This window comes from Molothrus ater, chromosome 1, assembly GCF_012460135.2.
Source record: "Molothrus ater isolate BHLD 08-10-18 breed brown headed cowbird chromosome 1, BPBGC_Mater_1.1, whole genome shotgun sequence".
Taxonomy (NCBI): Eukaryota; Metazoa; Chordata; class Aves; order Passeriformes; family Icteridae; genus Molothrus; species Molothrus ater.
Genome location: NC_050478.2, coordinates 70,456,557 through 70,480,689, shown reverse-complemented (window position 1 = coordinate 70,480,689; position 24,133 = coordinate 70,456,557). Strand labels below are relative to the sequence as shown.

At 41.6% G+C, this 24,133-nt stretch overlaps 1 protein-coding gene across 1 annotated transcript; it reads left to right on the top strand.

The window, feature by feature from the left end:
- Positions 1-12,923: 12,923 nt before the first annotated feature.
- Positions 12,924-17,827, top strand: LOC118684422 (ovalbumin-like). The gene is made up of 7 exons (XM_036379275.2): positions 12,924-13,091; positions 13,697-13,747; positions 14,290-14,418; positions 15,055-15,172; positions 15,865-16,007; positions 16,185-16,340; positions 17,432-17,827. The coding sequence occupies exons 1-7, from the start codon at positions 12,924-12,926 to the stop codon at positions 17,825-17,827; spliced, it is 1,161 nt and encodes a 386-aa protein (XP_036235168.1).
- The last annotated feature ends 6,306 nt before the right edge of the window (positions 17,828-24,133 follow it).

Genomic DNA, 24,133 nt, shown 5'->3' with positions numbered 1-24,133 from the left:
TTTCCTATTTCAGAGTCTTTAGGGGGAAGGTTCTTCAGGTTGCAGTTTTTCCAATTGAAAGACTTACTAGTGTTGATCACAGACTTAAGCAATCTTTCTTCTGCTGGCATACACGTGCAGAACTTCAAATCACAGTACTAAAAAAGTGCTTAGAAAAGGGAGATAGTTGGCAATATTTGGAGCTGCCTCAAACATTTCAGAAGTAAGTATTAAATAGAACCTGAAATGATGATGCTGACTATAGGGAAACATATCTTGGCTGCTATGAAGCCTATGGAAGAGCTGCAAATACTGGTCTTCCCAAGACAGTTTTAAGGGATTAGACACGGTTAGAAGTATTCAAGTAAAAACATATTCTTGTTTATGCAATTTCAAGCATTTCTATGCATATAATGTTCTGCTTCTCTTAAAACCTAAGGCAGCAAAGAGAGTTTTGCTACAAGTAAAACAAAAAAGAAAAAGGCAGGATGTAGAAAATACTTTTCTAAGAAGCAGAGGGTGAAAGTTTATAAACAATTATAGATCTGTTATTAAACTGAAACAAGTATATCTGTCACGCTGTGCTTTCTAGGTACAATGAAAATAAAATTAATATTTATTGAATTATATAACATTAATATAGAAAATAACTATTCTCTTGTTTAATTGTTCCTTTGCTTGATGATTATTTTAAAGAAAATAAATTGTGAAAATCAATGGTAATGAAATGAAGATGAATGAAATGGTAAATGGTTTCCTAAAGCTACATCTGAGAGAGGTCCATCTAATGTCCTCACTGTGAAACAGAACTATTTGACTCATTCTACATTGGGCCATTAGGTGTCACTAGGGATACAAAATGATGTCTCAAGTCTTCTGACAGAGAGACATCTGTTGAAAACTAGATCTGGGAGCTTAATGTAGGTTCCAATTTTGTTCTTAATTTTTGTGCAAGCAGATGATTATGATCAATATACTGAAAATGTAAGCCAGTGGCACTGGGCTTGAAACCCGGTAATTTTTTGAAGAAAAAGACAGAAATATTATTTGGTGAAACATCAGAGGCATTTTAAAATGTCTGTGTCCTGGAAAAAATATCATGGTCAAACACTGTAGAATGGATGGAGCTGTTTTGTTTATGAAAGAGAAACCACCCTCTAAAGAGGCTAAAATGAGAGGAAAAAGTGCAGATTCAGGGAAGTTGAATAAGATCCTCTATATCAATGGCTGGGCCCAGTACTGCACTTGTGCATTGCTGGTCTGGGCTGGCAGGACCTGCTGCAAAGGCTCTGCCAAGGTCAGTGTGGCTGCTGCAGCTCCCATGGGAAGCAATTCTGAAAAGACCAGCGTGGAGGGTGTTACAAAGGGATGAGGGAAGAGCAGCCATGAGGAGAGCAAACTCTGCCTGCTGTTTCCTGGCTCTGAAGTCTGGTAAGAGTTTAATAAAACTAATCCCAGCTCCCACAAAGTCTGGGTATTGTCCTGCAGCCCTTCTTACCCCCCTGGCAGCGTCATTGAAGCTGGTATGTCAATAAACTGCCATCTGTCCATTCACTACACTCCATTTTCACTATGTGCCATGTGGTTCTGGGTTTACTGTTCTGCCAGGGGTGTGTGGAACAAAACCAGACACACACAGGACAGCATTTGAAATGCTGTGTGAACTATTTGTGGCCTTCCTTGTTATGTCATTTGAGGAAGGGTTGAAGATGACATATCTTCCCTGCCCTTTGGGGAATATAAATTTCTGAGACTATTCCACATTCCTGCATATATGACTTGTGAGAGAGGCCTGCTGTCTCCTAAGCAAACTGAATCCATGGCTGAAGGCACAAGATTTAGCAGGCATTATCCTGTAACCATAGTCACTAGAGGAAGTGCAGAGAACCCTCTGAACTCCAGGGCAGAGTTGTCCTGGGTTCCCAAATGGTATTTGAGAAAGCACATCATGCTGAATCAAACTGAAAGCTACATGTCTGCCAGAAAGGCTTTGACACACAGCAGGGCTTTCTGTTTCTTGGCTAGTGAGCTAAGATTGATCAGTAGGGAAAAGGGACAGCAGAGAGGAGATTGTCAAAAAGCAGCAAGGGTGGGGCTGCTTGGCAAGGAAAGGGATACACAGCAGGAGGTGACAACAAGACCAGAAAGGCAGGGGCTTTCCCATAAGATATTAGATACTGCAGTTCCCTACACTACTGCTACAGTCCAGTGATTGCCAAACAAGCCTGTGGTGATAAGGTAGGTCAAATATCAAGCCTGCAGGTTAAATCCAAAAATCAGTGTCTGTAGTGCTCCTAACCAGAACACTGGTTAGTACACAACACTGTACATTGAGGAGTTAGTGACCATGTAAAAATGGATCTGATCAGGCTGATCAGTGTGTGCAGTTTTGTGTTAAGTTAGGCTGCACATACTGCGTAGTGTCCAGGACCATACGGTGCTGAACATATCATGGGGCTGTGGGCTAAACTTCATCTGCTAATCATAATGGAGAGCCTCACAGATGGAGGAATGGAGAACCTCACAGATGGTCCTGAACTGGCACCCTGTGATGATATTGCTGGCATATTATTGTCTTAATCTTGAAGTGAAGCAGCATTTTTCTGTATACTTTCATTCATCAGTAGAAATTATAAACAGAACATACCCATAAAATTGTAAAGATCACACTACCAGTGAACCTCAGCATGCATGGGATATGCAGTGTGCTGTTCCCTGAATAAAGACCTATCCAATGCTGCACCACTTTGGGATCTGACCACTGGAAGGGACATGAAATTGACTATGCTCTCTCCTTTTCCCTTCTCATGTCATTTCCAATAAAATGGAAATGGAAATTTAATAATTTTCTTACTAGTGTCCAAAATGAATACTTGCAGTGTCCATCTTGCTTGAGGTTCATGGCCAAGCAAACTAGCAAGGGCCGGTCAAGAGACACCACCTAAATTCTTCTCTTGAGTGAGGGGGATGTAGACCCCCATGGAGGCATCTCACAGCTCTGCCACAAACAGTGCTCAGATTCAAGGCTTGGAAGCTGCTTCACGTGTCCCTGAGCCCATGCAGTCAAACTTTTAGGAGAGGGATGAGCTCAAGAGCAGAGGTTTCTGAAGTGCTGAATGTTATGGAGGCAGTGTCAGAGGTGGACTATTTGGTGTATCTTCTGACATAGGAACTTAATGGCATCAAAAGAGGTCAGCAGAAAGTGGTTAAAAAACCCCAGCACATAGAGGTAGCTGACAACAAACAGCTGAATGATGGAATTAATGGTCAAACAATGTGGAAGATGATAAAATTTCACATGATTTTAAAGGGGAACTGGACAAAACCATGGAAAAGAAATCGGTTGAGAGGTAATAAATGTACAGAAAATACTATCAGCTATTTAAGTTCCAGGACTGACAACAGCCAGTGTTAGGACCCTGAAAGCACAGCCAGCTTCAGCAAGAGATTTCCCCAGCACCCTCTGCACATGGGTCTGGAGCCTGTATTAGGTACCGGCACCATTGGTGAGAGGAGGACACAAACTGTCCTTGGCCATTTGCAGCAGACCCTGTAATGAATGAAAAGAGCTCATACTGTGCCAAATCTCCAGTCAGAAGAGCAAACAGCACCTCTGCTTGAGTGTAATTAAAAAAGAGTGGACAGAGACGTGTGACAGATGTGTCTGGAGAAACAGAAGAGAAGACATGGAGATGTTAATAAGAAGGGGATGTTATAAAGAGCACAGCTGAAGGCACACTCTTGGGAGTCACCTCTGGGGCATTGCAGCCACAGGCAGCTCATGGCAGGGCAGTGACACTCCAGAGGAACTGCAGCCTGCTGGTCACTGATGCTGCAGCAAGGACATCCTTGTGGAAGCAGACTAGAGCACAGAATAAAAGTGAGCAGCACTATCTGGCAGATATATACAGTTATACACCAATCACAACCTCTTCCATTGCTTGCTGCTCCACCAAAGGGACTGGTGAGCACTGAGTATAACAAGGAAGCTGAAACTAGTAAGCACAAGAGGACACTTTTTGTATTGAAGTGAAATGTGGGGAAGCAGGATGAAGGGTCTGTTTGTTTCATGGTTTGTTACATTGTCAGACACCAAATAAACAACAAAAATTTAATGTTAATCAGCAAGAAATGAAGTGAAACTCCCCAAGCCAAAGCTGTTGTCCACAACAGAAGCTTGTTTCAGCCTAGACATAGCACTGAAGTGCACTACAGGTTCCAGTTCTACCTCCTGACAGACCTCAGTCCTAAGCCTTGGAGCCTTGTCTCCAGGCCCATCTCTTTTGCTCATAAGTGTATGACAGAGCTCCGAGTGCACTAATGAATTTGTAATAGTCCTGCACTAATGAATTTGTGAGAGTCCTGGAGCCTCTCCCACACCTGTGACCCCAGGAGCTCTGAGCTATGTGCTGGACTTTCAGTTCCCATGTGTATTACATCAGTGGTGTGTCACTCTCCAGTACAAACACAGCTGTGCCCATTCCTGGCCAAGGACTCCTAATGTGACCTTGGCCCTGGCTTGTGATCACTGGACCTGGACCTGCCTCTGCTGTGTGAATTGACTTTGTGGTCAATGTTGTCTTTGCACCTGCCTCTGTTCTGCCCATGGTCTCCAGGCCTGCTCTGCTCAGCTGCTGAGCCCTGGCTGGTAGGACTCCAGCTGAGGCATCCCCCCCCTTGCCTCCTGGTTTGTTCCTCTTTGGGAAAAGATGGCCCTTGCTGCTCCTGGACAGTGAGCTCAGTCCTGCCTTAGCCCCCTGCCAAGCAGGAGGAGCCTGGGTCTCCGGTCACACAGGGCCCTGTCCTAACAAACCTTCCCAATCTCCACAAAGCACTCACTCATTACTCAGAGCCAGGCTCCTGAATATTCCCCTTCCACCCAGCCAGACCATCCTTCCTGGCTTGTTCCTGACCAGCCTCTGGGGACTGTTGGGATGCCCGGACCATCTCACTCCGTTCTTGACCTCTCATGCCATGTCCGTTTCCTTTCCACTGCCCTTGTCCCAGCTTTGTGTCCCCTGAAACAGCCCCCTAGCACCCCACAGCCACTGAGTCACTCTGAAGTGAGTCCCTCCTGAGCACAGGTCTCCCTGAGGAGCAAGGGCACGCTGTCCCCACAGGAGAGGCTGCACTAGAAGCCCTCAGTGGCCTTGTTCTTCCATGGGACCTCTCCCAGCTGCCCAAATCCCCAGATCCCATGCTACCCCCCACCCCGGGCCATCAGCCCCCACCCCAGTGACACCACATCAGGGGCTGTTCTCCTGTTCCCCTCAGTCCTGCCCTGCTTGGCCATGGCCTGCTTGACAACAACTTGTGCACTCATGTCCTGGCTTGAACTTGAGCCTACTCTGTCACTGCTGACCTGCCTTGTAGTCACTGGATCTGATTGCAGCCTTCACCTGTGGAGAGACTTCCCGGCTTATATTGCCTCATGTTCTGAAGGCTTGGTTGGAGCTGTCACCCTTTCAGGGTCTGTCCTGTTTCCCTTGCTCAGGTGCTATGGGGCCGGGCCCAGGTCAGCCAGCCTCCCATTCCACAGGCAGCAACCAGTTTTCATTGCTCCCTAACCTAGGCTCTGGAAATGGACCATGGCCCTGGCTCTCCTCTTGCTGTGTCCATGGATGCTGGATGACCCTGTCACTGACATTTGGTTCTGCTTCCCTATGGTCAGATATTGTGGTGAGGGCACTGCCCTCCCTGAGGGCTGACTCTTGGCCCAGCTCACTGTTCTCATGCAGCAGCCCTGCTCCTGCTGCTTCTCTCAGAAAGCTGTCAGACAGCTTTCCACTCAAAATACTGCCTGCTTACTCAGGCTATAGTTCTCCAATGTGACTACAAGGATATTATGGGAGATCATCCAGAAGGCCTTACTAAAGTCAGGTGTACAATATCTTCTGCTCTCCCTTTGTTTATACGACAAACTGTCCCATCCCAGACACCAATGATGTTTGTCAGGAGAGATTTGTCCTTGGTAAATCTGAGCTGGTTTTCTTCATCATCTTTTATTCCTTCACATGTCTCAAAATGTTCCCAGGAGGCTATGCTTGGAAGCCTTCTGCAGGGATTTGAGCTCAAATACAATGGTACACCAGGGCATTAGTGACCTACATAGTATTTGACAGGAGAAGGTGCAGGCCTGAGCTTGTCGAGCGTGGAGCTTGGCTTCCCATCCTGTGCTGTCCTGCACATCGCCCTGGGCTGCAGCATGAACTCTGTGTACGAGTCAGAAGGGAGGAATCTGTAGGTAGCTCCCACTTGGCATGAGTGACTGCATCCCCTGCCTCCTTGCATTATCATAAAGTGAAGCAGCAGGTCTTCATGTGAACATCCTTCCGTTTCTCAGAAGAAATTAACTGCTTTCTTCTTAAAAAATTCCTGCAAGAGCTCTAAAGACCAAAGTGTCAGTGAACACCTATCTCTGTGGATGGTGATCTTTCCAATGCTGCACAGCTTGGGGTTCCCAGCAGCTAAGGGAATATCACAGAATCAACTAGGTTGGAAAAGACCTTTGAGGTGATCAACCTATGTAAGCAGGCTATAGGTCCAACCTATGACCTAAGACCACCATGTCAACTAGACCATGGCACTGAGTGTCACATCCAGTCTTTTCTTAAACACCTCCAGGGACGGTGGCTCCACCACCTCCCTGGGCAGCCCATTCCAATGCCCAATCACCTCTTCCGTGAAGAATTTCTTCCTGATGTCCAACCTAAATCTCCCCTGGTGGAGCTTAAGAGTATGTCCTCTTGTCCTATTGCTACTTACCTGGGAGAAGAGGCCGACCCTTACCTGGCTATAATCTCCTTTCAGGTAGTTGTAGTGAGTGACAATAAAAATTATCTATATTATTCTCTTTTTCCTTTCAATGTTAGCTGGAATAAATGGTATTTTAGGCAGTGTCTCAGAGACTGTGTTTTTCTTGACACAGATGAGTACTAACCCTTAGTGCCTTGCAGCAGTGCACTACACCTTTTCAGTGACTGCAGAGACCTGTAGTCTCCTCAATTCTCCTCCTGTTCCTTTCTGAAAATTAGTCAGTTTTTCAAATCATCAGGAACCTTCTCCAATCATCCTGACTTTTCTCTAGTTTTCATTTTGCTGTTGCACCCAAAAAACTTTTCTTACTGTCCTTCACATCCCTTGTCAGTTTTCCTTCCAGCACAATTTTTGCTTTTCAGATTTCATCTCTGAGTGCATGGTGAAAGCTTCTATACTCCTGCCTGGTGGACTCTCCTTGCTTTCAACATTTGTACACTTGCTTTTTGCATTTGAGCTTGGACAGAATGAAGGCACCTTTATCATCAGACACATGTTGCTTTCACAGAAAGATATTTAGCAGGTATGGAAGAAAGGCAAAGGCTTTGCATGTATGTGAGGCTAAAACCCATTCAACCACAGTAAGGATGTTTTTCAAACATGGGAGTCAAAGACTCCCATCCAACCCATTGCTGGCCTGTGGGATGTGATCATTGAAAATTATGCCATGAAGGTCACATCAACCTATGTCAGGGGGAGCAGTAAGAAATCATCATCTGTATAATGAAGTCTAAGCCTGTGTCAGTCTCAAATGAATAAAGGGATGTGAGATGTCATATGGGATATTGCAATGACAATTAAGGGCAATGACAAATGCCCTGTCACTGTCTGTGAGAGATCAAGGCAGCACTGCAGGCAACAGTGCACATCTCCAATGGAATAGAGCAGTTGTAGAAAGGTGCCATGTGGGCCATGGGCTCTGAAGGAGCTTGACCAGATACTTCATTTGCTTAGTACTGGGGAAAAAAACAGAACCACAGAACAATGAAGAGAGAAACCATCGATAGCTGCAGCACCCAGGTCTGCAATGGTAACAAGTTAGACAGTCAGCTGCAATCAGTAAATCTCTCTGTGACTGGTTACCTCTGTCCCTGCTTGAAAGCCAGCTTCTAGAGTCACAAGGTGGAATGAAGACAAACACAAAACAATTAATATGCTCCTTTCTATTGGCAAAAGAGCAGGATCAAGGACAGAATCCTGAGTTCTGAATAGGTTTTTGTGATTAGATGAGAGGCTTTGTTCTGTGAACTGACCTGAACTTCATATCCTTTTGGTTAAGTTCCTTTTACACCGTCAGTTGTCCAAAGCTTAGGTAGTCAAGAGTCTGTTGGTTTAGGGACAGCTCCACAATGAAATGCCTGGCAGAGGAATGGGCAATTGAGCCTTAGCTGACCTCTTTCTTGGGACAAGCATTGTCAAACAAGGATGTGTGACTGAATTGTTGGTACAAGTACAGCTGTATTTGACAGGACAATCCATTGCCAGTTGTCACAGGTAGTCTTCCAAGTGCAGGAAGGTTTGCTTACTTTAGACCTCATGTCAAGCAGACTGTAAAAGACCTTTTAGGGTCGACGTTATGATGCTGGTCTGCTCTGTTCCAGTTCTTCATTTGCTCATGGGTATATTCTGTTGCTTAAAATGGGCCTTGCATTAACTCCCAGTCTGAGCACAGAAAACCACACCAGACCCCTCATAAAGAACACAGCTTCCCTTTACCAAACATTATCACAGCAGAGCTTTTTATCCTCCATGTATTTGCTTATTGTGGGTGTGTTCTGAACCTGAAGCTCCAATTCTTGGAGAGAAAACATGATTTTCCTATAAATCATGCAACAAAGCTCTGCATCAAATGCATACAAAGCTGTTCTGAAGATCTGGAACCAGGACACTACACAGAAGTTAAACTCACCAGATTAAAAAAAACAACTAGGATAATTTTAATTCTATTCTTGCAGTGTGATAGTGTGTAAAAAAAAAAAGATCATCAAAAGTGAAGCTCCTTCCTGAATATGTTTGTAAGTCCTAAAATTCAGGTCATATGAGATGAGCTCTACTTGTGATACAGGTCTGGACACTTCTGTAATTCATGTATGATCAACCAGACGAAGGGAATGGGAATTATGGTTGTTTAGCAGAGAGTCTTGAAGGACATTTGAAAGGCAGATTTCACTGAGGTAAATACACTGACCAACTCTCACATGCAGCAATTGAAGACCAGTGTGTTGGAAGTAGAACTAAACCCTTGTGGACATCAAGTGGCCCTATACAAAAAAAGGATAAGGAGTGAAAATAGTGGCATAAATCTGAGATGCACTATAAACAATGTGATAAAACAGCTTGTTAAGTGAAGACACACAGGCTTGAAGAATCATAAAGTATCTCAAATTGGAAGGAAACTATGAGGATCATTGAGTTCAGCTCTCTGATCCTTGCAAGACTACCTACAAATAAACCATATGACTAAGAGCATTGTCCAGATACTCAGTGAACTCTGACACACGGGGTGCTGTGACCACTTCCTTAGGGAGTCTGTTTCAGGGTGTGACTGACCACTCTCTGGATGAAGAACCTTTTCTCAGTGTCCAATCTGAGCTTCCCTCAATGGAGCTTCATTCCATTTCCTTGTGGCTCATCACAGGTCACCAGAGAGAGGAGAGCAACACCTCTCCCTCCACTGTACCCATTGAGGAAGTTGTAGGCTGAGATGAGGTCACCCCTCAGCCTTCTCTTCTTGTCCTCGAGGCCTTTCACCATCTTTGTCACTCTCCTCTCTACAGGCTCTTACAGAGAGATGTCCTTCTTATATTGAGGTGCCCAAAGCTGCACACAGGACTTGAGGTGAGGCCACATCAGTGCAGAGTAGAGAGGGAAAATCATAGAATCAGAGAATAGTTTGGGTTTCAAGGGACATTAAAGATGTCCCCTGCCTTTGGCAGGGTCAATCACCTCCCTCAACCAGCAGGTGATGCTGAACCTGATGCACCCCAGTATGTGGTTGGTCCTTTTGGCTACCAGGACACACTGCTGACTCATATTCAACTTGCCATTGACCCAAACCCACAGATCTCTTTATGAAGGGCTGTTTTTAACCTCTCATCCCCCGATCTGTACTTGCAATGAGGATCACCCCATCGCAGATGGAGAATCTGGCACTTGCTCTTGTTAAATGTCATACATTTGGTGATTGCTGAGCTCTCCGGTCTTTCCAGATCTCTTTCTAAGACCCTCAAGGGAGTCCACAGTTTCTCCTAGTTCAGCACAGCTGGCATTAGCCCACACTGGCACGTTCACTTCAGCTTTTTCATCATCATCTTAGAAGGATGACTAATAATCAATATTTTGTGGGCACAAAGCTTAAAAGGAAAGCAACGTGTGACTTGGGGTCCAGGCACATCTCCCACTATTTAATCATATGTGAGATTTTCTTCTGGCTACCTAGCACTTCTAGAAAGCACTTCTGCCTCTCCTGATGTCTGTGTTACCACCTCACCTCACCTCCTGAGCTACACGCTGACAGACAACGACTCATCGAGGGGAATGCAGATTTATATGGCACATTTATTTTCACAAAAGGAAGCAGACTGAGGTAAAGAATACTGCACTGCCTAAACTTTTGACAGCAGTACAGGAGACTACTCTGCTTAACAGAGATCACGGTTATGTCCCATATGTTCTAAAGAATTACATCATACTGACTTTGACATCCCCCTCCTGCCTTCCCCCCTTCTTCCCCCGCTTTTAAAAATCACACTGTGCTTTGCAGAGGTCAGAATGGTTTCTTAACTGTTTGTCCATTCTATTATTCCAATACAGAACAATAGCTTTTATAAATGAAATATACTTGCTATTATATATTATGATTATCCCACAGACCATGAACACTCTAGTTCACAGTTCCTCCATCATCTCTCATGCCATTAAGTTACTCATGGAAGATCTGAGAGATACAAGGCAAATGCATACACAAATACATTTGAACTGACTGTTTTTTACTTTATCTAGAGTTATGTTTTGCTGTTAATCCCTGAGAATAAAATACTTTGCTATAAAACCACATTCATAGAAAGATCTTTTATAAATATTCCAGCTTCTCAAAGAAAATGTTCCTGTTTTTGACTTTCATCTCAATTGGTTTTGTCACATGCACCCTACTTTATTTCCCCATTTTTTAAGAAGAATAAAAGGCTAAGTCCTGTCCTCTTATCTCTTCTGTCCAGCATGGCTGCATTTTGTACATTCAGAAAGGACTAACTGAAAGAGAGTTCTGGTCTATTACTATGACCATAATAACAAATTGACTAATTATTGACATATTGACTAATAACTGCTAATTATGTGTCACTAAGGTTTTCACATTTTTTGTTTCTTACTGCTATCCCAGTATCTCATTGCAAATGAGGCATTGTTTTCCAGCCTCTTCTCCAGCCAAATGGTCCTGATGTACTGGTGGAAAGCACTGTTAAAAAGCATAAAATACTAATATTTGTTCTCCCTTCAAACCCAAACCCATTGAAACAAAAAAACCTGACCTAATACCATTAATTTATTTTTATGGTGTCAAAAGTCAAACTTCTGAGGGACAGCAGTGGGTGGGTCACAACTCAGACTGTATAAATTCCCAAAGGCTCAGCCAGTATACCCACATACAGCTGGAAAGCTGTATTGTCTTTGGTGCTGAAGCCTGAAGGTAAGAATTTTTCTAGAAAAATTTACCTTCTCACTGCATTATTCCTTGGTTCTGACTAAACTTAAAAAGAGAGAAGTGATTGTCTTGTGTTTGCTATTTTTCAGGACAGAATATTTACATGATGTTCTCTACAAATCTCACCAGTGTACATGCATTCTACACAGTTTTGTTATATGTAAAATCTGAATGTTTGTGGTTTTGGGGAGGTTTTTAAAGTTATTCTCTGTGCTTAAAATGTTATTTTGTGCTCAAAACATTATTCTATTTCAGAGCATCTTATCTTCCCATTCCGTATCTTTTAAGATTGATTTTGACAGACAAGCAATAAGTTTCCTTGCTTGACCTCTCATTCAAAAGAGTGAATTGAGAGCAGAACTGTGGTGTTCTGTGAATTTGCTAAGTTTATTTTAGTGTGAAATTTCTCTAAGAGTTGCATTTCTAAAATATAGAGTTGGTGAACACAACATAAAAAGGTACGTGGGTGCACAGATGTACAATTTTTAAATAACTTATAAGTGGGATCATGTATACAGATAGGAAAGTGAGAGAAAAATGTGTGTGGCTGTATGTGTATATCCAAGAGGCCAGTCACAAAACATTTTGGTAGAGTTGAACACTACAAAGAGAAACTTGAGATCCTAGCATTTAGCTCCTACATAAGGGGCTGGATTTTGAAAAACAGTAATTTAATTTCTCAGACAGATTACAGTCTGAGAAAACGTAGCATGTTGATGCAAAGCAAACTATATCTGAAAGCACAATACAATGAAATATGAATTTTGTGCATCAGTCTTGCTCCTAGATTTGGTGACATTAGACAAATTATATTGCCTGTCCATGCTTCTATTACTAAAACAAGGGTAAGCTACAGGCCTTTGAAGATCTACTGACAGTAAGTATTGTGCAAAAAATAGATACTTTACTACACCTACTTATTCTTAGAAAATAAAAATAGCTAGCCTCTGCTTTTACCTTTATCTGCCCAGAGCTAAACCAAATGGAAATGTAATTTGTGCTTAAATTTCCAGCTTTGCAAGTATATGAAAGAGAGAATATTTTCATGTTTTCATCAAGCTGCTACAAAGTACTAAGGAACTGTAGCCTTCAGTGAATAAAATAAGTACAGGCAATTGTTATTTGACTTCTTTGAAAAGGTAAACAGAAACCACATACAGATTCCAGAGCTCTGAGGAGCTGTTAAAAAAGGTGAATGTATAGAAATGCAGAAGGAAACAGATTTGTGAAAACAGAGTTTCTAACACGCATGAGAGGTGAGAATAGAAACAGACATGTTAACATAGAATGATTTCCAAATTACTTGTTTACATTTTATAGCCTGAAAATTCCTATTAAAGTGCACGTGTTGTGTGTGTGTATGCTATTCCCATCATTACATTGCTATTGTCCTTCTGCTCTTTGCTCTAGGCAATACTGCTGCACAATGGCCTCCATCGGTCCAGTGAGCACAGAAGTTTGCTGTGACATATTCAGGGAGCTGAGAAGCCAGAGTGTCCAGGAGAATGTCTGCTACTCCCCTCTGCTCATCATTTCAACCCTCTCCATGGTCTACATAGGTGCAAAAGATAACACCAAGGCTCAGATAGAAAAGGTGAGACTACATTGAGGATTTAAACCCTCCAGAGCAACAGCCCTTAATGATATGATAATGTCCCTCAGAGGCTAAGAAATGTGGATCCAGAGTTATCAAAACCTGTGGCCACTTGAAACTCCCACAGTGCTAAATAAATGCATCAGCCCGAAATCTTGAGACTGGATTTAAATTTTATCATAGTTTAGCAGTAGAATTCTCAAAGACAAAAATACATTCTAGCAACACTTTTTTTTTTTTTAATAGGGAAAGGAAATAAAATCTATAGGGAAAGAGCCAAAACATATCCACAGACTGCAAAGTGTTTCATGTGTTTCCTACAGCTCTCACTATCTTCACAGAGTGGCTGGCTTGTTACCTACAAGAAGGTTGGCATTATTGGTAGCACACACTGGAGCTGAATCCTAGATGCTCAATAGAAAAAAGGATCATCTAAGCAGGCAACAGTATGCATGGCTGTTCAGAGATGGTACTGATAGATTGCACTTTTTGAGTCATTCTCAGTTAGTCAATAGGTTTGCTTCAAACATGATGTGTTAATCTCTGTTGCATAACCTTTTTCTTGTCACACCAGTTATTTCAACTACTATTATTCTTAATTACAGGCTATCCACTTTGATAAAATCCCAGGATTTGGAGAGAGTACTGAATCTCAGGTACAGAAACAATTTAATCCCTTCTCTATGTCGGTTTCTCCTGGGAGCAAAGTCTATCAGATAAAGCAGTCTTGTACCAGTTCCAACCCTATTCCAATGTGCATAGAGCTCTTCATCCAGCATTTGGGGGGAACATTTAATTCATAAGAATGAACAGAGAAGGCGGGTAACAGAGAATTCAGAGCAAGTATAAAATGACACCCATCACCATAATATTGGGCCAATAGGGGGAAATTATAGATATTTGTATAACTAGGCAAAGTAGCTGGGTGCTAGTGGTTAAACAGAACTGATTGGGAACTGGTCTGCTGAAGCTAGATTACTGTAGCAGAAAATTAAAAGTCCCCCCAAATGGCATGAGGAAATTACAGTAGAAAACCAGCACTGAATTATATATATCACAAAATTACATCAGCACAGGATGAACCATTTTCTAAGCAAAAGCATCTGAACTACTCTACTCCTTTTATATAGTATGTAATACCTACTCATCATTAAAACTAGGGTAACATCATCTCTATATTTGTATTCATATCAATCAGTGTGGCACATCTGTGAGCATCCACGCTTCACTTAAGGACATTGTCACCCAAATCACCAAACCAAGTGACAATTATTCCATCAGCATCGCCAGCAGACTTTATGCTGAAGAGAAATACCCAATTCTGCCGGTGAGTTGCTCTAAGATCTGATCTGAATGTCAAAACTGTAACTTTCTGTAATGCAAAAAGGACTGTCAGAAGTGTAGGGTCTGCTAAAAAAATTTTCTTCCATATGGAAAGATTCTATCTATCACAGCCCTAACCCCTGAAACTCTTGAGAAAAAAAGTGACTAGCCAAAAAGATGTTTGTGCAAAGTACAATAAAGATCCAATTAAGTCAAGGTATAATTAATAAAGAGATAACTCCAACTCTTTTCTCAGCTTGGAAAACAAACCTGAAAAACACTTCAGGTTCTCAAAAATGTTCCAAGGTTTTCCATTGAAAGGAACATTTAATTTGAAATTCAATTCATTGCCAAAAAAAAAAAAAATTAAAAGTGGGCAAAGAGAATAAAAACCCCATACTTAACTGAAATGAATGTTTTAGATTAAACTCAGTTCTGGAAAATATTTTTTAAAATGTGGGCATATACTCTTGCTTGAAACAATGCATGTCAAATCTTAAGATGCTTATGAACTAGCTCATAGTTTACTGATGAGCCTTAATAAGCAGATTGCTCATATCTGTTAATTTCATTCTTGCCTTTTACATCTGCAAAATGCTTTGACATTCTGAGCTGAAAATGGCATACTCTTTCTTTGCAGGAATACATTCAATGCGTGAAGGAACTGTATAAGGGAGGCTTGGAATCCATCAGCTTTCAAACAGCTGCAGAAAAATCCAGAGAGCTCATAAATTCCTGGGTTGAAAAAGAGACGAATGGTAAGAGGAAGCCAAATGTCAGCACAAGTATTTTCCCTTCTGCCACCGTGTCTGAACAACATGTGAGAACATTTAAGTCAGGTGATGAAAAATCAAAACATCTCCCTGTGCTCATTATCCTGGATAAGAAATCAGATACAGAACTATCATCTAACATCAGACACATCCCTGTTAGAAGACTGTCTCTATCTGTAGAGGCTTTCTGGATATGTAATATTTCCAGTCCTGATAAAAGGGACTAATATATGCTAAAAGATTTCCAGTCCTGATAAAAGGGACAGCACTAAAATATGCTTTTTACACATTGACAAATAGTTTGACACCAATGTTTCCACTTTGGTTTGATGCAAAAAGTATTAAATGTTTGGCTGGGAGACCATCCTGGGATACAAGGTTCCAATGGTTCTTCCCATTGACACAAAATATGCTAATTTTGTATCAAGTAAATCTCTGGATCTTTTATCTCTCACTATAATTCTTTATAGGGAGAGAAACAACAACTATTGCCAACAGTAGTAAGCAAATCAACCTTGGAACTACAAGATAACAGCTACAAAACCAAAGCAATGTCCTTGCCCTACACTCTCCTTCCTACAAATTCTTTACCCTCCATTTAATGTTGAAAGTGCCAAGTAAGATGTGTTATACACAGATGTATTATAGATGTTCTCTTTTCCTGTGCATTTTGAAAGGGTCGATCAAAAATATCCTTCAACCAAGCTCTGTGAGCTCACAAACTGACATGATCCTGGTCAGTGCCATCTACTTCAAGGGATTGTGGGAGAAAGCATTTAAGGAAGAAGATACCCAGACAGTTCCTTTCAGAATTTCTGAGGTATGTGGGCCTACATCACTTTAAACGTGTCATGTTCGAGAATTTATGAAGGGAGTCGACGAGTTGCTGTATAATCTTACTGAAAAAGAGCAATCATCAGCTTTACCCATAAGTAGGCATTTCTACACTCTAGGAATACTCTTTCTGAAAACTATATTGTTTTCTTTGGTTTTGCAGCAAGAAAGCAAACCTGTGCAGATGATGTCTCAGATTGGTACATTTAAAGTGGCAGAGATCCCTTCTGAGAAATGCAGAATCCTGGAGCTTCCATATGCCAGTGGGCGGCTGAGCCTGTGGGTGCTGTTGCCTGATGACATCTCTGGCCTGGAGCAGGTATGCCCCTGGCAGCTAGGTTTCAGAAAACCATGAACACAGTGAAATTTTAGGTGCAAAGAAACTCTTCACAATAAAGTTATCTTAAAGCACATCCCCAGCACAGATCTGAATATTGGCAGCACGGGATTGTTGCATAGAGACATGCATCTCTCTCAGTGGTCCTGCAAAAGTTTGTATGAGGATGGATTGATAAGCAAATACTTTAATGGGTTAAATTTTTGTCACTGCAGAACAGATTCTTCTCAGATAAGCAGCTGTTACTCCAGCACTTTGAGCTCCAAAGCTTTTATATTTCAATTTCTGCATACTGAGGAACTTACTGGGAAGTCGATATTAGCTTGAGTATTTGTAATTATTGAATGGTTTGATAGCCTTCAACATGCTTCCTTCATGTCTTCAAAAATTAAACTATCTAAAAATTGAATACGAGTACTGGAATTATTAAAGCAATTTCAGAAAGTAAAACATACATGACATATTACTGTCGGTATGAAAAGAATATAGTCATTAGCAGGAATGCAGTTTGAATAGGTAAAGTTATGCAATAAATCCGAGTTCATTGAAATGATTGCGCACTAACTCTAAGAACCTAAATTATAAAATTAAAGAGTCATTTGAACACAGCTAAATTTCTTCAGTAATAACTGATAGCTCATTTATTACTGAAGAAATTTAGCTGTGTTCAAATGCCTCTAGATACTTCAGGTATTAGTAAAACCTTTAACACTTCCTTACTTGGAGGTCCTAAATGTAAATAGAGCTTAAAACTCAGAAGCACAGAATGACCTCTGGAATATATTTCTGAAGAAAAGAAGATAAATTGGCAAGAGCTTTGGGAAATTTGCTGAGTAGCCATCTAGTCAGGACTATAAATTGCCAGTGAGCCTATTAAAGAAATAGGAAGCAGGACAGAGAAGAGAGAGTCATGGTTTGCTTTCCTCTTCTAGACACGTTAATCCATATATACCCAGAAAATACACCATAAGAAAAGCAGTCAGTTTAAGAGAAAAAACCCACAATGGTACTGCATTGCTACAAAAGGTGTCGTGCTCTCATCCCAGAGATCTAATTTGTTTGTTTCCTTGCAGCTTGAGACCGCAATCACCTTTGAAAATCTCAAGGAGTGGACCAGTTCTAGAAAGATGGAAGAGAGGAAGATTAAAGTTTATCTCCCCCGCATGAGGATTGAGGAAAAATATAACCTCACATCTGTCTTAAAATCCTTGGGTATCACCGACCTGTTCAGCTCATCAGCCGATCTCTCTGGTATCTCTTCAGCACGGAGCCTGAAGGTGTCTGGAGCATTCCATGAGGCATTTGTGGAGATCCATGAAGCAGGCAGTAAGGTGGTACGCTCATCAGAAGCTGGAGTAGATGACACAAGTGTCTCTGAAGAGATTAGAGCTGACCACCCTTTCCTCTTCTTGATCAAGCACAACCCAACTGACAGCATCGTGTTCTTTGGCAGATGCTTTTCCCCTTAAAGAGAGGAAAGCTGAAAGAGTTTCTGTCCCTCCCAGCAAGACCCAAAGTGCTGCAGTATCAAGGGTAAAAAGAAACACAAACTTTCTCATTTGTCCATATTTTCTAAAACCAGAATGCTTTATTAAAAAAAAAGTAAAAAAAAAAAAAAAAGAAGTTAAGGCAGAGAAATTTTGAAATTTTGCTGGAAAGCAGAGGCCCTTTGCCTTTCCTCTATGCTGAGTATTATTATTTACTCATAGATGAAGAGTTAAAGGAATGAAAATCTGACCCAAAGAAAGCATGAGCATTAACAGAGATGTTCCTGGTGCAATTTAACAATAGTGCCGAATCATCACACTGAAAAAACACATCGCCTTTTTTGGGAAAAAAAAATGCAATCTTCTAACTTAGCCAGATTTCTCTACAGACAAATTTCCTGATGTCTCCCCTGGAATAAGTCACTCAAAATTTCCTAAATTAAACTCTAAACTACTACCAATCATACCTACTCTGATAAAGCAATTGGTTTTTATTTCTACCCCTGATACTGCCAGGCTTTTCCTCCCTTTCTAAGAATGCATTATAGAAATTTTGTAATTCATATTTCTTCTTAAGCCTTTTTGGATCAATCATCATGACCAAGTGTGGTGATTTTGCAGGTTGCTATTCAAATTTTTTCCATGTGTCCTATCCCTATATACAATGGGTCTTGTGAGTGTACACTTTTGCTCCTTTAATCATAATAAAAACTTTAATCATAATAAAAACTTAAGAAAATGCTTTTCATTTGGAGTATTTTAAATGCATCTGGGACAGGGTAATCCTGGCTGTGCATACAAATCTGCAGCTTTGGGTGGATGGCAAGTTGAACAGCAGTGCCCTGGCAGCCCAGAGGGCCAACCTGGGGTGTCCTGGGGGGCATCAGGCACAGCATGGCCAGCCAGGCAAGGGAGAGGATTGTTCCTGCTCTGCACTGGGGCAACCTCACCTCCAGTGCTGGGGGCAGTTTTGGGTGCTACCGTATAAGAAGAACATCACACTCTAAGAGTGTGTGCAGTGGAGGGGGACTGAAATGGTGCAAGCTCCCAAGGGCAAAACTTACAAGGTGTGTCTGAGGTCACTTGGCTTGTTCAGCTTGGAGGAGAGGAGGCTGAGGGGTGACCTCATCTCATCCTAGTGGGGGCAGGGGAGGGGGAGGTGCTGCTCTCTGTCTGATGACCAGCAAGGGCATGAGGAAATGGAATGAGGCTGTATCAGGATTGGACATGACATTAGGAAAAGTTTCTTCATCCAGAGGGTTGGTCACTTGAACAGGCTTTCCCAAGAAAGTGGTCATTGTGCCATGCCTGTTAGAGTTCAAAAAGCATCAGGACAATGCTCTTAGTCATATGGTTTATTTATAGATAGTTTTGTGAGGATCAGGGAGTTGGAATCAATGATCCTTATGAGTCCCTTCCAACTTGAAATATTCTATGTTTCTGCAATTTTTCTGCCTAAGTTGGTTCATTGATTTCAGAGAGATGAGGATAAGTCTGTTGTAACTCTGGGCTAAGACAGAATATTCAGACCAATTTTCTGCCAGGAAGGGATGTGTGTGACCCATACTCCCTCATGCATGCTACTCAAACTAGTCAGATGCAACAATTTCTGCACAAAACATGATTCATCCAGTTTCTCTGAAACAGCAGTTGATAGGCAGTCTGAAAAGCAGCTGGATATGTGCAGAATCTACATGCCACTGAGACAAAGCATTGCCTCAGAGAATACAGGGGAATGGGAAATAGGAAGGAGTTTTTAACTTATCTTTATGGTGTGTTTACAAAGCTTTATGGGCTTTTATTCAGAAGCTAAAGAGAATAATCATGCTAGGAGATGGAATGTCTATGGTGAGTTATAGTTTTTCTCTGGAATTAATTATTCATCTCTTTGACACTGAAGCAAGAAAGGAAACAGAACTGTGAGGAACTGTCACAAAAAAGCACCAGGAGAGTGAAATGGAAAAATTTTGGGGGTGCAGTTACTAGAAGAAGGCTATGCTCTTTCCTGATTCCAGTATATACAGCATAGCACCAGTACTGGGAGAACTGTGGTGGAATACTTTTTCAGTTCTACCACACAATATTTACTTGTTCTACTTGCTTTGGATTTCCCTGCCCCATCCTCCAAAATAACACATACTTTGGCAGGACCTCGGGGACATGACTTGCTGGTAACAAGGATGACCTTGGGAAAGAACAAAGATAACATGACAACACCTTCACTGGTATGTAAATAGTTCAAATATATTCCTCCACTTTCTTTTATCAGAGCTGATTGCTGATCAAGAGATAACAATGGGGAAACTTACTGCAAGAGAGCTAATAGTGTGTTTACTATGATCCTAGAGTTTCTGTTGATCTGGTCATGGAAATAGGGCACCTAAATTCCCAAGGACACTTAAATTTCAGCAAATTTTTTTCTAAAACTGCAGTATTTCCAGTCTGTTCAAGTTTTTATCAATTAAAGCATACTTCTTCACAAACAGAAGACACAAAGAAGTCCATCTGCTCCTGTATGTGGACAGATATTTTCAGTGCTACCTCGTGATTTCTGTTGACTTCAGCTGCCAGCACAGCAACAAGCAGTCATATTCTTGTCCTCAGTAGTCACTTCCTTAAAAGAAAAAAACCCCATGTGTTCCCAGACCTGTTTGCAGAAATCGTTTTGGAATTTGGCAAATCATGTCCCCCTTAAGGAATGGATGCCGGAGTCCTCAGATCCCAGATAGAGAAATATTAGTTTGAATGCTTGAAGATAGCCTTCCACATCTGAGGTACTGCAGATTCTGCAATAACAGGCACCCAAAGTACTGGCCCCTAGAGGAATATGCCTGGATCTAGCCCCAAGCTATGTGCCAGATATCAAACGTCCACCACTCAGCATGGAATAAATCCTCTCCTTTGTGCCACCAAATGAGGCTACAGCTTCATCTCACCATCCTCAAAGCAAAATAGTAGCATCATGTCCTAGAGACTTCAGCTTTCTGCTGTGTCATGAAGTACAGGTGGATTATTCTCTTGTTTATCCACAAAATGTCTTTCAGCACAAGTATGGAAGAAGGTTCATACAGCTTTAGGATCTGTCATTAGAGGCTTTTATTGCTCTACCACCACACCCCACATATATTTGTAATTTCAAGCGTGCATTCAAAAGATTAGTGAGTTGTGTCGATACAAGACCACACTCGCTTGCTTTCTTGTGGTCTTACAATGGGAAGGTAATTCCACAGAGATGACAGAATTTGACCCTGAGGCCTTACTGTTTATTCCAGTACTAACTGTTCTAATACATAAAAAAGCAAGTAATATTGTTTGGTCGAACAAAGTCAGTTATTTGCAAAAATTGGTCTCCTGAAGTTCACAGAATTAGAGACTAACTTGTGCTGGAATGGGCAGCTGACAGTCACCTGGTCCTAACTCCAGAAACACATCAGGGCCCTTCCCAGTCAAATGTTGCATATCTTTAAATTTGGGGAATCTGCAGTGCTAGGACTAATTTAATTTTAAACATAAATCCAAATATTACTAATGTAGAAGTAGTGTAGACTATCTAGCCAGCTTAGTTTTCTCTCACCAAATGGGAGTTGGCCACATGTGAAAATGAGCCCCACCAGTTCCTTCATTTTGATTCTCCCATGTCCAGTCTGCAAAGCTCTCATTATCTTCCCTTACTTTTAAACCTCTTGGAGACAATGCAGAATACCTCTGAAAATCCCAAGGAGTGTTTAGTGAACCATGTGAACAGGAAATTCCTAGAAAATTCCATTGCTCCTAACAACGACTAGGAACAGAAGTGAAATAATAGATAGCTTCATGTTATGCATTTTTATTCCAGAAGCATTACTTATACTTTATCTTCATTTTATTATTTGGCAATATCACTGGGATATTGTTTGCACCTGGCCTCTATTTCCATATTGTTACAGTATTGAAGTTCCCAAGAAAAAGAGTTTAATACCATATAGTCCAGCTGTCTTGTAAAGGGAACAAACAGTCTCAAATTGCATGCTACTCCCAGGAAAAAAAATCCAAACTAATTTTATGCTCTTATTTTTTAACTCATTCATCACTTTCCTACTTTTTTAAATGCTAGCAATAGCATTCCACAGCAGGCAAACAATGAATTTCTATTAGTGGCACCTTCAGAGAACAGGAAAATGTTTCTAGAGGTGAGCAGATCCTTACAAGGAGGGCTGACTTCTTAGTCACGCAGATAAAATTCCAGTTTAGTGGCACTGATAAGACACCAATAAGGAGTGGGAGAATAGTGAGGTGCCAGATGTGCTTTTGTAAGGAATGGAATTACAGATCAAAGGGGGCAGAGGAGGAATCATTGAACTTCACAGGGCTGTATGCAGGAGCAATTCCTCTTCCTTCTTTTCTATTTCATTCTGCCTCATTTCCCTTGGATGTGGTTCATTAACCATCTTTTCCCAAGGTGCTGACTATCCCCACCCTTACCATGCCCTCCTTTTTCCTCCTTGCCCTTCAGCAATCTCTACTTCTGTGGGCAGTGAGGGAAGAGGGCAGGGCTGGAGTCAAGGCTTGATTCTAAGAGGAGCAATATCAGGGAGAGGAAGAAAGTGGGAGGACAGTTTACCCCTCCTACTGTGGGGCCTGGAGGGACCATCTGCTGTGAAATGATGCTGTGTCAGCTACAGAGGCCAAGCTGCATCTGCATGAGGTGGGGGGAGAGCCCCTTCCTCCATCTACAAACAGGGAGCCATTGCTCTGCCTTCCTTACACGTCTTCTGGTAACTTTCCCTAGCCTGATCTTGCCAACGGTCCACTGAATTCAAATTGGTCTTGACCTATGTGTTGGTCTATGTTCCCAGACAAGGAATTAGCAACCACAGAAGCAAAAGATATTAAAAAAGATAAAGGATATTAAGGAAGATTAGGCCAAAGAAAAGTAAGGGTGATACACCAAGAAGAAAGAAAAGTCTAAAGCAACTGAAAGGGACTACTGCACTAGATTTAAACTACACAGAGAGAGTTGTGCTTTTGGCTTTCAAAGAGCTAAAACAGCCACAGATATCAGTACAAAAGATAATAGAGTCATGAAGATCTCCTTACAGTTGAATCAAAAGAGTTTGGAAATGCTTTGGTAAAGAGCAGATGTTCATCAGGATAGTTTAAAAGAAGGTCCTCAGTGCAATACCCTGCAAGTTCACACTTTGCCACTCTCACAAAAGTTTGAGGAACAAAATGAAAGCTTTCCATCTAATTTTACCTGAGAGCAGAAACGAACATGAGATCATCTTATATTGTCATGTATCAGGTCATTAGTTTCGCCTTGGCTGTGAAAAGCCTGCTAACTTGAACCATGCAAAGGATGTCAGGTCTCAAGAGATTTAGATCCTTTGTGCAACAGGCAGGGAATGTGAGAGATGGAAAAATGAAATGGCAAAGGCATTGATGAGATATGTTCAAGTGATGCTTATGACACTACACCTTAGACAAGGTTCTTGTCAATCCAAAAGGGGAATTCCAGTCCAAGTCCCCATTTTTTGGGTCTCCCTCTTCCAGGACAAAGCATTAATGCTGCTGTATGTACACTTAAGCAGGTAGTTTATATCAGTTCCAAGATTAGCCTAAAAAGCATGAAACTATGAAGGGACAGCAAGTGCCAAGCAGATCAATGAATAGCAAAGATTTTCTGTACATCTCCTTGAGTGATTATTGGGAAAATTCTCCTGGTGAAACTTCTGAAAAGACCAACTGCCTTGGGAAAATCTGCGTCTTTCCACCAAGCAAGAATACTTGCAATCAAACTGTATGAAAAACAGAGCAAATATCTAAATGGCTTTCTTAAAAGAGAGTATTTCCTCTATATTCTGCTCTGACACCTAAGTACAAGGCTCCTGTTTAGGATGGGCACCTGTTTAGAAATGCATGTTGAAGATACACTGACTTGATATTCACATCCTTCACCTCATAATGTGGCACATCCTTCACGATAGCACTGGAAGGGGAAGATGGGATCAGCTTTCTGATAGAGTAGTTGTGCAGCTGACATACAGTTCCACCCTTTGAGAGATTTCTTTGGAAAAATGACAAGTTTCAGCCAAAGAGCACACAAGCCACACATACATCATGACTCATAATGCAGAACTGTGTATCATGGCTGAGAAATTCAGGCCACTTTTCATATTTTTGGTGTCATCCGTGACCTGTGATACTTTTAAAATGCTCACCACCTGAGTCATTCAAAGGAAAACTGCACCCTTGCATGTGTGGAAACAGTATGCATATTCATTCACAGATAAACCACCCCTTTTCAGATAT

Bases quoted from the DNA above. Each gene is read 5' to 3' on its own strand.
- LOC118684422 (XM_036379275.2), top strand. From the start codon at position 12,924: ATGGCCTCCATCGGTCCAGTGAGCACAGAAGTTTGCTGTGACATATTC. The intron at 15,173-15,864 runs GTAAGAGGAAGC...GCATTTTGAAAG, and splicing joins GGTTGAAAAAGAGACGAATG to GGTCGATCAAAAATATCCTT. The intron at 16,341-17,431 runs GTATGCCCCTGG...GTTTCCTTGCAG, and splicing joins ACATCTCTGGCCTGGAGCAG to CTTGAGACCGCAATCACCTT.